The 12,453-nt window shown below is 34.6% G+C and overlaps 1 protein-coding gene across 4 annotated transcripts; it reads right to left on the bottom strand.

The window, feature by feature from the left end:
* Positions 1-4,878: 4,878 nt before the first annotated feature.
* LOC114725294 (uncharacterized) lies at positions 4,879-12,357 on the bottom strand. 4 transcript variants are annotated; one of them, XM_028911795.1, is made up of 16 exons: positions 12,193-12,357; positions 10,233-10,327; positions 10,007-10,117; positions 9,552-9,587; positions 9,235-9,342; positions 9,057-9,140; positions 8,866-8,984; positions 8,163-8,264; positions 7,802-7,918; positions 7,642-7,707; positions 6,958-7,024; positions 6,032-6,085; positions 5,719-5,814; positions 5,540-5,566; positions 5,387-5,422; positions 4,879-5,287 (listed from the first exon to the last, which is right to left on the bottom strand). In XM_028911795.1, exons 2-16 carry the CDS (start codon positions 10,272-10,274, stop codon positions 5,150-5,152), a joined length of 1,203 nt encoding a protein of 400 aa, XP_028767628.1. In that variant the 5' UTR covers positions 10,275-10,327; positions 12,193-12,357; the 3' UTR covers positions 4,879-5,149. The 4 variants fall into 4 exon arrangements, with proteins under 4 accessions (XP_028767628.1, XP_028767627.1, XP_028767630.1 ...); XM_028911794.1 differs by lacking the exon at positions 12,193-12,357 and adding an exon at positions 11,469-11,980; XM_028911797.1 differs by lacking the exon at positions 12,193-12,357 and adding an exon at positions 11,469-11,980 and having other exon boundaries at positions 10,007-10,114.
* Positions 12,358-12,453: the final 96 nt, after the last annotated feature.

The raw sequence follows: 12,453 nt of genomic DNA, 5'->3' as shown, positions 1-12,453 counted from the left end.
TTTGGAAAAGTTTTGAATTTTATGAGTATCAATGCATTAGTTGTTGAATATTTGTAAGAATTAAGAATTTTTCATGATTTGAAAATAATCAAATAACAAGATTTCCAATTTTCTCATGAATTAATCATTTCATTTTCACTGAGGGGAAGAAAAAGAATATTACCCAAAGTTAAAAAAAATGAAGAAAAAAAAGAACATCTTCCAAAAAGAAAGTTAAAAAAAAAAAGGTGTAAATATGTGAGTTCTCATCAACAAGTCCTGATTTGCAGAAACGAGACAAAATATCATTCATTCGTGACCGACAAGATTATTTAAATGCATAAGCTGTCAAAAAGGTAAACAATTGGAGAATTCAAATTTTGTAATGTTGTTCTTTTGCCCAAAACATTAAAAAAAAATTGAGTTCTTAATATCTAATAAATTTAAAAATATTTTTATTTTGGCTCGAGTTATATTTGCATGGGTAAATGTTGTACTCCTCCGGTCCTTATTATAAGACCCAATTTGACTTTTTATTTGGTCCTAATTATAAGACCCAATCCATTTTCTCTCTTATATTTATGCATTTTTTTCCAAGATAATCCTTCTAATAATGATAGTTTTAGCCAATATACTTAATTAGCAAAGATATTTTAGGAATAACAACACTTATTTATTATAAATAACCAACTTAATTTACTTCCTTAATCTCCTCAAATAAGTCAATTGGGTCTTATAATTAGGACCGGAGGAGTACTATTTTATAAAGAAAAACAAATTTCCCATTTCATGCATAAAAATTATTTAATTATTAAAAGGATGAACTAGACATTGGAGTTGATGTGATTTTCATGGTTGTTAAGGGATGAAATCCATGGTGAAGGGATCACAAAATTCAAGTTGGGCAGTTCAAATTAAAAAAAAAAACGATATGAGTTATTTGTGACGAGAAAATACTTAATAAAACTAAAAGGAAGTTTTCCACACTATTATAACACCAGCAATATTATATGAAAGTGAATATTAGACTTTAAAAGGACAGTATCAGTATAAAATAGGGCAGCCGATATGAGAACATTGATATAAGATGTTTGGAGTAACTACTGTCAATTAAAAAAATGATAAAAAATCATTTGAGATAATTTGGTCACATACAAAAAAGACTTTTAAATGTATTGGTAAAAAGAATTAATCAAACAGTATTGAATCATCAAAAAAGAATAGAAGAAAACCAAAGAGAACACTTAATGAAATTATTGAGCAAGATTTTTCAACGAACACTATATCCAAAAATATAGCCTTTGATAAAGCTTAATGATATCGTGCGATTTATATAACCAGTCTCACTTAATGGAATAAGTTTTTATTGTTGTTATTAAGGGAAGAAATTCAAACCGCGTCATGCTGAAACATTTAATTTAATACTCCTCCGGTCCTTATTATAAGACCCAATTTGACTTTTTATTTGGTCCTAATTATAAGACCCAATCCATTTTCTCTCTTATATTTATGCATTTTTTCCAAGATAATCCTTCTAATAATGATAGTTTTAGCCAATATACTTAATTAGCAAGGATATTTTAGGAATAACAACACTTATTTATTATAAATAACCAACTTAACTTACTTCCTTAATCTCCTCAAATAAGTCAATTGGGTCTTATAATTAGGACCGGAGGAGTATTATGTTTTGCCGTGCGTGAGAGATTATTGCAACCCATATGTATATATAGAAAAGGGCACTGCGTCTATATTTTTTTAATTGAAATGTCATTTTCTTCTTGGCCTTAACATATCATTAATATACATACTACACACCAAATCCTCCTTTTAAATAACAGGTCAACTACTGTGCTTTTTTATTATAAAAAAAAGTTGTTAAGTACTTTGCCTTCATTTAAAAGCTATCGAGGTTCCGATCAAGTAACCCTTCTTTTTTTTTATTATTATTTTGTCTACAAGTAATCCTTCTATTTAAACTAATAAGAAACATCGGTCTTATTAATTAGATTTTTTTTTATTGGGGCATGTATTCAATTAGATATGAAATGGGGGAGGAAACTAATCCCTCTTCCAAACCTAAATAACTAATGACCCTTTTGGCTATGGATAAGGACGGTGCGTGTAGGGACTGATGATTGCGAGGAGCATAATTCTGTGGATTGTCAATCCTTTTTTTTTTAATGATTTTTTTATATTCTTTGTTTATTCCAAAAAAAAAAATCCCAAAGAACTAAACACCAAGAGTGTATCTACTATTCCTTCTGGTGATGTTTTACATAATATTTATAACTAATTGCAAAATTTTCTAATTGATTAACCTAAAACCGATAACTAATGACAGCTATTAGAAAAATTTTGAAATTAAAAAATAATAATTTTAAGAAAAAATTGCAAATAAAGACCCCTCAATGTGTAAAATTATGATTTGGGATCCTGAATTTGAAAAATAACAAATAAGAACTGGGTCCCACTTTTGCAAATATGAAATATGAGTGAAATGTCTAAAGTGCCCCTCAGCCAAATTGTGATTTGGTCTACTAAAGTTGTTATTCGTTAAAGTGAACTTGTTATTTCCTATAGTCAACTCGTTATTTGGCATACCCTCAATTAAGTTATAATTTGGTCTATTGAAGTTGTCATTAACTAAAATGAACTTGTCATTTCTTATAGTCAATTTGTCATTTGATTGAGAGGCATTTCAGACATTTTACTACGATTTCATATTTGCAAAAATGGGACCATGTCCCTATTTGCTATTTTTCAAATCAAGGGTCTCAAATCATAATTTTATATATTATGATGTCATTATTTGCAATTTTCTCTAATTTTAACCATCTTAGCTTACATGTAAAGTAGTTAATTCGAGCATTAAAAGAAAAGGACAGGCGGGAGTATTAGATGATTTTGGTGCGAAATACCAATTTAACTTGTAAGTAATATCATAACTTGGAATATTTAGCTTGTTAAATTACATATCTTTTATTTTATACTATATCCATAAGATAAGGTACCGGTCATGGAGAGGTACGCCGAAGTAATAGAGTTTTGGTATGAGTAAGTACCAGACAGAATATACGTTGCAATTTTAATTTAGAAGACATGGAGATGAGACTGGAAGATCAAGCCGTTTCACATTAAGATAATTATACAAAAACATGAGAAATTTGATGGAGATATTAATTATAGAATTGAAGCTAGGTAGTTTAAATTGAGAAAGCTATTAAAATTATTTGTCAACGAAGTATCTAATAAAGTGAAACGAAAATTTTATTGAACCGTTACAAGTTATAACACCAGTTATGATATATGCTAATGAATCCTAAGCTTCAAATGGATAACACAAACCAAAAAATGACGGTAGCTGAGATGAAAATTGAAGTGAATGAGCGGTCATATAATAAAAAATAAGATAATAAACATAATCACAAAAAGGTTGGAACAGCTTCTATTGAAGAAAAAAATAATAAAAAATCATCCAAGATAGTTTATTCATATTCAAAGTAATATCGGCCAACTCGTAGATTGTAGACTGGCCCATTACGGGTTAGAGCTAAACCGTACGAGTTGAAAAGACCCATATAATGACGGGTTCGCTACTGCCATGGTGAGTTGGCTTCCGTTATGGTGGGTTGACGCCAACCGCCAACTATTATTTTCTTTTTTTAAATTTTTTTATTTTTAAAGTATTTTTTTCTTATACAATATGATGAAATTTTTACTTTTCCTTCAAATACTTAATTGAAAATATCAAATAAATGATATTGATATTTTTTAAAAAAATTTTAGCTAGGATATAAAATATAATTATATAATTATAATAATTAATAAAATTTAAAAATACAAAAAAAAATGTCAGCTAACCCATAACGAGTTGTGGGTTGTTTAAAAAGTTTTGTTTGCTAACGAGTTAAATTTTAACCAACCTTAACCTGTCATTTTTTATGGATTGTTGAGTTGAATCTACAGGTGCAACTCATGTTACCAATTCTAGTTCAAAAGTTTTTGGATTCACTAATAAGAATAGTTGATAAAACAATATGAAATTTTGTAAAAAGAGATGGAGGAATAATCAATAAAATTATTGAGCAAAATCCTCCCGTTAACAACCTATCCAAAAATTTTGGTCATTGATAAAAGGTTAAAGCGCGATAGTTCTCATTTAGTGTAATGAGATTTTGTGGTTGTTGTGAATTTTTTTAACACGCGCATATTTGAACCCGTGCAATGTTGGGCGGGGGTCAGGGAGTAGACTGGTTAGATATAAATAAACTTAAAAACATTTTTCAGAAATTCTAGAAGAGTTGGTCAAGAATAGAAGCAATTTGAAAGAGATTTTCCATGTTCTCATCGACAAAAACGGCGACATTTTTCTATAGGTGCAAGCATTTCGCTCACCAAAATTATGGAACGACACAACAGGACGGCTCCAAATTAGATCATCTCGTTCTGCCATGCTTCATATTTTTCCTTAACAAGACCCTATTAACTACTTTCACAAACCTAACAAACTTAATTAAAAGGAATAAAATATCAAAAATATTTTTAAAAAACACCAATAGAAAAAGGAAAATCTCAAAACAAATCATTGTTGAATTTCAAAATTCTAAATCAATATTAGTTACTACACTCGTAAAGAAAATGACTAAATGACAACACATTTTTATAGTAATCCCTGATTCGGAATTTTGCAACTCAATAGTCATTTTTTTGGGATTTTTCCTAGAAAAAATTATGTACTCGTCCCTTTTGCCTTCAAGGGCATGGAGATAAAACTGATACTGTTATATAGATGTTCTCATTTCTCCTGAGGTGTCTTTGATTAGATTATGTACAGTGAAAATTACCAGATTTCTAACACACAAAACAAGATGCTGCAAGCAACTCCAACTCAAAAGGTACTAATAATAAAAAGACGTGGTAAAAGGTTTTCATTATAATGAGGCTGCATCTACATGACCATTATATAGCATGAAAATGGAGAAGGAGGACGCCAAAATAAAAAATAATTAAAAGACAAAAATGTGATTTTTTTTTTCCCCCCTTCTCTTTTCAAGAATTGAATGAACAAAAATTCATGGCAAGCTACCCAAACTAAAGTATACCTATATATATGTAGTGGAGTTAATGCCTGTGAAGTGAAGCTTATAGCTTAAACAGGTGGCCAAGGTCATCGATGATGGTTGCGCCTTCTTCTCATCAGTCTTTTCTGCCCCTTAAACGGATCAACCCAGTTTCTATCCTCAGCTACAGCTTGGTTCCATCGCTTTTTAAAGATTTCCAGTTCCCACGTTGACTGCCTTCGTATCTGCAAAGTCCCAGTGTTTAACGTTAAGCATAGTTGTCGTCGACTGAAGAAGATACCCGAGGCTAAATCAAATTACTAAGAGTGGTATATAAGCCTCACCTCGCCTCGCGAATCGAGAGATGATGAGCTTTGTTTCTGATTATGAAGGACAATCAGCAAAAGATGAGTGAAAGACCATGAAGTTGATGAAATATAAACAAGAGTACTAGAGAGAATCATCTAAAAAATTAAATGAAACCAAAGACTGTGTACCTTGATTAGCTTTCTAGAATCTGAACCCTGTGAAAAGAGAAGAAAAGAAACTATCATTTTGCAGAAAAACGCCATGACAATCAAGTTATCAAGGTACTTTTCTTCCTCTGTATTAACGGTTTACAAGAACCTGGTTGTGCTACCGAAAGAAATTAGAGGTGGGGAAAGAAGCAGAGTACCTTTGGGGTATCATGACCATCCCCACCCAAAGTTTGTATTCCCTTATGAACCACAAACACGCTATCAACAACTCCCACCTTTTTCGTGCGGTCGCCCTGAAAAAATGACGTTTGTTTCAATCCTAATGATAGTCATGCAGCAAATAAAGCTAAGGGAAGCAGGAGAAATGTAGCAAACTGTAAATTAGTGTGGCTCATTTTTCAAACTTCATGTAATCATAGCAGCCCCTATCACAGAGAGAACTAGGAAGGAAAAGAAGTTTCCACATCGTCAGAAGCAATGAAACTTGTCCTAAAACTATGATTTTCTCACCTGTGCACAATATCCTAGCTTCATATCCATTCCCCATCCATGAACAAGGTCATTCTGGACAAAAGAACAATGATAATGAGGAGTTTGCAAAAATACCAAACAAAATTGATGTTTTTTTATCTGTTACCATGCGAAAGAAAATTTGAGCTCCTGAAAATTACAAAACTAAGTTTGGACTTGTTTACGATTTCAAGCAAATATCCAATTGAAACAAACAAACAAACAACAAGCCTTATCCCATTAGGTGGGGTCGGCTACATAAATCACACGACGCCATCGTGCTCTGTCAACAACCCAATCCTTAGATATGTTGTTGATTAGGAGGTCTCGTTCAATGACCTCATTCAGCGTTCTTCTCGGTCTTCCCCTGCCTCTTTTTATGGGACTCCATCTTGTTTGATCCACCCTCCTCACCGGGGCCTCCAAAGGCCTTCTCTGCACATGTCCAAACCATCTTAAGCGATTTTCAACCATTTTCTCTTGGATAGGTGCCACACCGACTCTTGTCCTGATCTTTTCATTTCAAATCCTATCTTTTCTTGTACGACCACACATCCATCTCAACATCCTCATTTCTGCTACTCCGACTTTGTGCTCTTGTTTTCCCTTTATTACCCAACATTCACTACCATACATCATAGCTGGTCTTATAACAGTCCGATAAAATTTTCCTTTAAGTTTCTCAGATACCTTCTTATCGCAATTGAAAACATAAGACATATTGCCCCACATCTAAAAACTTAGATAAAAGCCTTTTGGCACCTTTGCAGACTTGGATTGATTCATATGATTAACTAATGAACTTGTGCGACTAAAAAAATACATAAGACATATTTTATCATAAGACAATGATTAAGTTTAAAAGCAATTGACTTGTCCCAAGCAAAAACATACAAAATTGATATGGACCGTGGGAATAATATTACCTGAATAAGATGCCAGGCACAATACCAAGCAGACCGAGAAAAAACAGGAGCCATACCTTCCACAAACCTATAAAAGTTGTGTTCAAAGTTTTGCTTCAATCACAATGTCATTAGAGAATATGTAAATAGCCAAATACCACAATCTGTCATGAACCACCGCATTATGAAATATGAACCAGAGAGGATCTCAGTTTTAAAGTGTTCTTGTTCGTTCTGATTCTTTTTCTGAAAGTCTGAGATGAAGGAGAAAATAAACAGGACTGAACGCAGTGTATTCCAGGGTCATTTCTTCATCAAGGTACAGAACAAAGGTTTAAACCAATCTTTTCAAACCTATTCCGCATGATCATCCTCGACCAACAAATCAAAGGTAGGACAAACTTATCCGACATCAAGGTCTAACTTTCAAGGAAATGAGCCCCTCCAATTAACATGTAGCCTAGCATATTCAATGATGTGTTCGAGAGCACCAGTATCTCAAAGGTGAAATATCAATTTACATGGGGAAACAGAAAAATGAATATCAGATGTTTACCTTGACATATAATGGTATTATAATCAAGTGAAGTAATTTATGTCAACATGATAAAGCAGCAGAAGATGGACAGAACCACTCAACGATCTGGTTAGGATAACTGAATAGCTAAAATTAACTTCTCTAGAAAGTTCAAACTAACCACTTACCCTGTGCATGGTGGCCCTTCACTAGCATCTGAACACTTTGTACTGCCTCTGCGTTCATATACCCTTCTGCATGTATGCACAGTGCATACTTCAGTTTTTTTATATTACAAGCATTGATTAGTATTTAAGATGCGCCCATCACTAGTCTCTAGCAACTAACCTATGAACTTTCTTGGTTCTTGCTCTAATGGTAATCCTATGATGTATCTCGGTTGAATTCGGGTCAAGAGCAGGTTGAGAAATTTCCAATCCTTCATCTTTTATAATTTCAAGGTATCTGCAAAAAATAAGACCAATATCAAATCTGTAGCTTTCATACAATGAGGTTTAATATGGATTCAACAAAATAGTATACAAAATGTTTTAACAATCTAATGAACTCCTTTCAGCAAACCAGAAGGTTGACCATCAACGTTATACAAATAATAAAAATTACATTTTCAAACACCCCCCAAAAAAAAAAAGTACAGGCTAAAACGTGTCAATATGTCAACAATAAGGTGCAAAAGAATCTGCCTGACCTGGAAGGGGAAAAATGCTCTACTCCTAAATCTTCATCCCAGAGAAAGATATAATCATAAATAGAAACTATATCCGGATGTAGAAATCTTTTAGCAAACCACCTGTAAAGGGACTCAAATATTACTACACAGTTAAACAGATAAACGATATAAGTATAGACACGAGTAAAATGTGCATACCCCATGTCATTAAGAAGAAAAATAAACATCTAAGGCAAGTGTTGTAAGAAAAACAGTAGTCTGCTATGACCAAGGACACAACAGCCTAAAGGATACATAATGTAACAACAATGACATGGCCAAGCCAAGGTCGTCCATTCAGGCAGTTCTAAAATACAGAATTCTTCATCCTTGATCACTGAGAATCCTTTAGCGTGTCTAAAGCATCATATGGTTACATGATACTTTTTCAAGTTCAGAAGTGCTTCACAGTCAGAAAAGTGAAGACTGATTTCATTAAGGTAACAAGAGCCATAATATTCTCCCAATTTCTTATGCTTATATAGCCCGATCAGCTCATTCTAAGTCTAAGAGACGTTTTGAATTTCAAAAAATCTCTTCCATGGTATAGAACTAACATGCAATATGTGTTCCTGGTCCATTGAAAAAGTAGAGCAACCTCTCTCAGACTTCCACCGGCCATGTGATTCAAAATTAAAAGTTACGGAAAAGTGCAGTCATCAATGGTCATTCACATCCTTACCATTTTGTTTGGTTATGAGCAGCTATGTGTATAGCCTTGCTACTCCACTTGAGATCCCCCCATCCATTCACATTACCATCGTAATGGAACAAAATGATTGTAAAATTTTCTCGAAGAAACTGAAATCAATAAAATTAGATAAGTTATGCTAATGTAAATAATTTTGACCATCTTATGATTTGATACCATACCTTCTGCACCATTACATTGACATTCTGCTTTTGCTTGATACCAACGGGAATTGCCAGCAAGTTCCGGTTGGAGTAATCACTAACCTGCAATTCCATTATCACCATCAATTCACAAAATGATACATCATTCAGCTTAACTTATTTATTAGCTCAGGTGACATAGCCTGGGGATGCTGACCTTTGACCTAGAACTGCTTCTCGACCACAAAGGTCTTAACTCAAGATCTGAATTAGCCTGTCTAATACCTTGTGGCAAGCCTTTCAACTTTTCAGAAGCTGCATAATCCTGCACAATTACACAACATTTGCCACGTGAATACATCCAAGTAACACATGCCTCCAAATCGATAAAAAAATTTTACTGATGCAAGATGCATCACAAATTCTAAAAGAAATTATTGCATATCATTTTAAGCACATCAAGTCTCAAATTTGTGGGGCAAAAGAAAATCAGGGATCCAGTCCGGCAAGTAAAACTATAGTCAGAGTGTTTACCTCTGATTCTCCCCAAAGACTCCACTTTCTGTCTACCTGATAATAGATCATTTTAAAGAAAATGGGCGAAAGATCAGCACAATCGGAACAAAAAATCTCATGTATCATTTTATTGTACAACACAAGACACAACTTGAGCCATGTGCCTACTTCAATCAAACGAAAAGTGGCTTCAAGTTAATCTAAAGCATGCTAGAAGCTAGAGGAGGGAAAATGTACAAACAACATCAAAGGTTTCCAAGCCGAGATACTTTGTTAGTAACATTATAACATTTTTAAAAGATTATAAGAGTTCAGTTTATCAGTTTTGGAACCGCTTGACACATTTTCTGATAAAAAGAAGACCGAAACCGTACGGGGACTTTCAAAATAAGGCATCAGAAAAATACACTTAAACATTTCAGACATTAGTTAAGACGTAAAATGATATCCAAAAGATTTCTCATGGCACGTACCTCTACTTCATGATATTGATACTTTGTAGTTCTATACACAATAAACAACATCACTGTACACAGAATTGCCATAAAAGGCAACTGTTTCATCTTTAAACTTGATTTTCCCTGCTGCAAAAAATATGCATGCACAAATGATAAAGTCACAAACGTGTCTCCAGGATCCAAATTTTCTTGTGGAAATAGTCCATCAAATTTAAAATGATTGTAAGGCAGGAAGACCAACCCCATCAGACAAGCCACTCTTTTTTCTGGTCATCACCTCCATGATTTGATCGGCTTCATAGAAAACTGAATCTTTTATTTAGCCTTCATTACAAACTGCCGTAGTGGAGAGTATTAGATGCCAGTTCAAGACAAAGATCAACATATTTAATATTCCAATCAAATCATTGACAAAATATCTTCATGATACAAATCCCATGTGACCATGATCTGGTGTCAGATGCAGAATTTCAAAGAACATATCCTAATTTCAGTTGCATAAAACAGGACACAGGATTCTATTCAAGCGTCTCTTAAACCATTTAGCACCGAACTTTTCCTTCTTTGGCCAACTGGCACTGGACTGAACACATAGAATTTGCCAATTTCACCTTTAGTGCAGAAGATTAGGGATCAACACTAGGAATAGCGTGATATGATGCACGTGAAGTGCGTCAAGAAAGAAAAAATGAGAAAGCTTGGGGCTCGAGACAAAAAGTCAGTGAAAACTAAAAACGTGCTTAAACGTATAGACAAAAACATCGAAAGCTTGCTTCGGATTGTTGAATCAGCACTCGCAATCGAAAGTAACAAAACTCGCAAATAAAATAACATTAAACCCCACCGGCCATCCAAACGAAACCACCAAATCAATTTCCAAGACCGGAATCAAATGCCTTACGACATAAACACCAAAGAACAAGGAAACAGGCATGGCCGCAATGAATTCTCCGGACAACGGGAATCATTAAAAGAGAAGAGGGAAGAAAAGAGAAAGAAAGTAAAAAAGAAAGAAGTTGGCCACAAGATTTAACTAGACCTGAAATCTTCGGAATATAATCGATCACAAATAACTGTCACGAAAAACATGGAGTCTTGTATTTCACAGGAAGAAATCAAAGAACACGTAAACACCTTTTCAACCATTTGAATCAGATCTAACCACTCTCTGACTTCGTTACTCGTCATTTCAGCGAAGAGTAAAGTTTAACCCCCACGTAACAGTGACAAATAAAAATCCTTCATTGACAGCTGTTCATTGATAAATTCAAACAACCATTTCTCAGGACTGAAAATTCACGACGTTTGGAACGGTTTTGAAATCCGGATGTTCTGTCACCCGGCATCTTGAAGGGAAAAAAGAAAAGACGGAAAAGGCAATGCCCACATAAAAGAGCCCAGAAAATTCTCATGGGTGCCCAAATAAAGGAAAAATATCAGAGGCATCAAAGATGAAGAAAGATCACACATTACATACCCCAGATAGACAAGGAAGCGTGGCAGCTGAACCCAGCAGGGAAAGAGAAAAACAGAGAGCTCGAACGATCCAAAACGATGGCGTCGCCGATTCGACCCGAAACACAAGTGTCAGAGAGAGTGAAACCAGAACGCAGAAACAAATTGACAGAGGATGATGGGGATGAGAAAGGCCCTCCTGTAAGGCTGAGTAAGAAAGAGTCCACAGAACGAAGGCGTCGGAAAAGCCACGTTTAAAGGGGAGGGAAAGAGAGAGAGACAGAGACTCTCAAGTGCATGCGTGGCTTTGCTACGGCTTTTGGGTTTACGGGTATATATTTTGGTTTACCGACGAGCGACCAATCACCAGTTCAATGACACCTACCCTTACCCTCTCTTGTACTCCTGTCCATTATTTGTAATCTGAAGATCAAAACTTTAATCTCTACTATTCGCAAGATCCATGCTTCGAGACCTTTTTATTAGGCAAACGACACAGTCGGCGTCTGCACCACTGAGGCACCGAGCCCTTCGTTTTGCTGATCCGGGCATTTCTTCTTCCCCTGACGCTTTCCCTTTAATCTAATCTTGCGTTACTCCTACAATAATACAAAGGATCTACCTTGATTCCCTTTCACCATAGATTTCCTTTTTTCTTTTTTTACACCCTTAGTTTAATTCCAATGTCTGTGGATCAAATGCCCTTGTGTATTAATTAAGTGCGATTCACAGGACTAAAAACTTACCACGTGAAGGTGACGACTTACAGCTCCGTGTTTGAAATCCAGCAGAGATTTTCAACGAAGTATTGGACACGAAATGGAACGATTCAAATTTCAATTCAGAGCACAACTTGCGATTGTGAAATGGGGTTTATGGAGAAACAGAGTATTGCTAAACACGTTAGCAGATTCAATAAAGGCTTCCCAGAACATAGTGCTTTCTCGCGTTTAGTATTTTATAGCACAACCGGTAGTCAATATCGTTCATAATATATTGCGCTAATA

This window comes from Neltuma alba, unplaced genomic scaffold (genome assembly GCF_004799145.2).
Source record: "Neltuma alba isolate B1F8T4 unplaced genomic scaffold, ASM479914v2 tig00012240_pilon, whole genome shotgun sequence".
NCBI lineage: Eukaryota > Viridiplantae > Streptophyta > Magnoliopsida > Fabales > Fabaceae > Neltuma > Neltuma alba.
This window is presented reverse-complemented; position numbering and strand designations above follow the sequence as displayed.

Bases quoted from the DNA above. Each gene is read 5' to 3' on its own strand.
- LOC114725294 (XM_028911795.1), bottom strand. From the start codon at position 10,274: ATGGAGGTGATGACCAGAAAAAAGAGTGGCTTGTCTGATGGG. The intron at 9,588-10,006 runs GTACGTGCCATG...ATCTATTATCAG, and splicing joins ATCAATATCATGAAGTAGAG to GTAGACAGAAAGTGGAGTCT. The intron at 5,815-6,031 runs GTGAGAAAATCA...TCATTTTTTCAG, and splicing joins AGCTAGGATATTGTGCACAG to GGCGACCGCACGAAAAAGGT.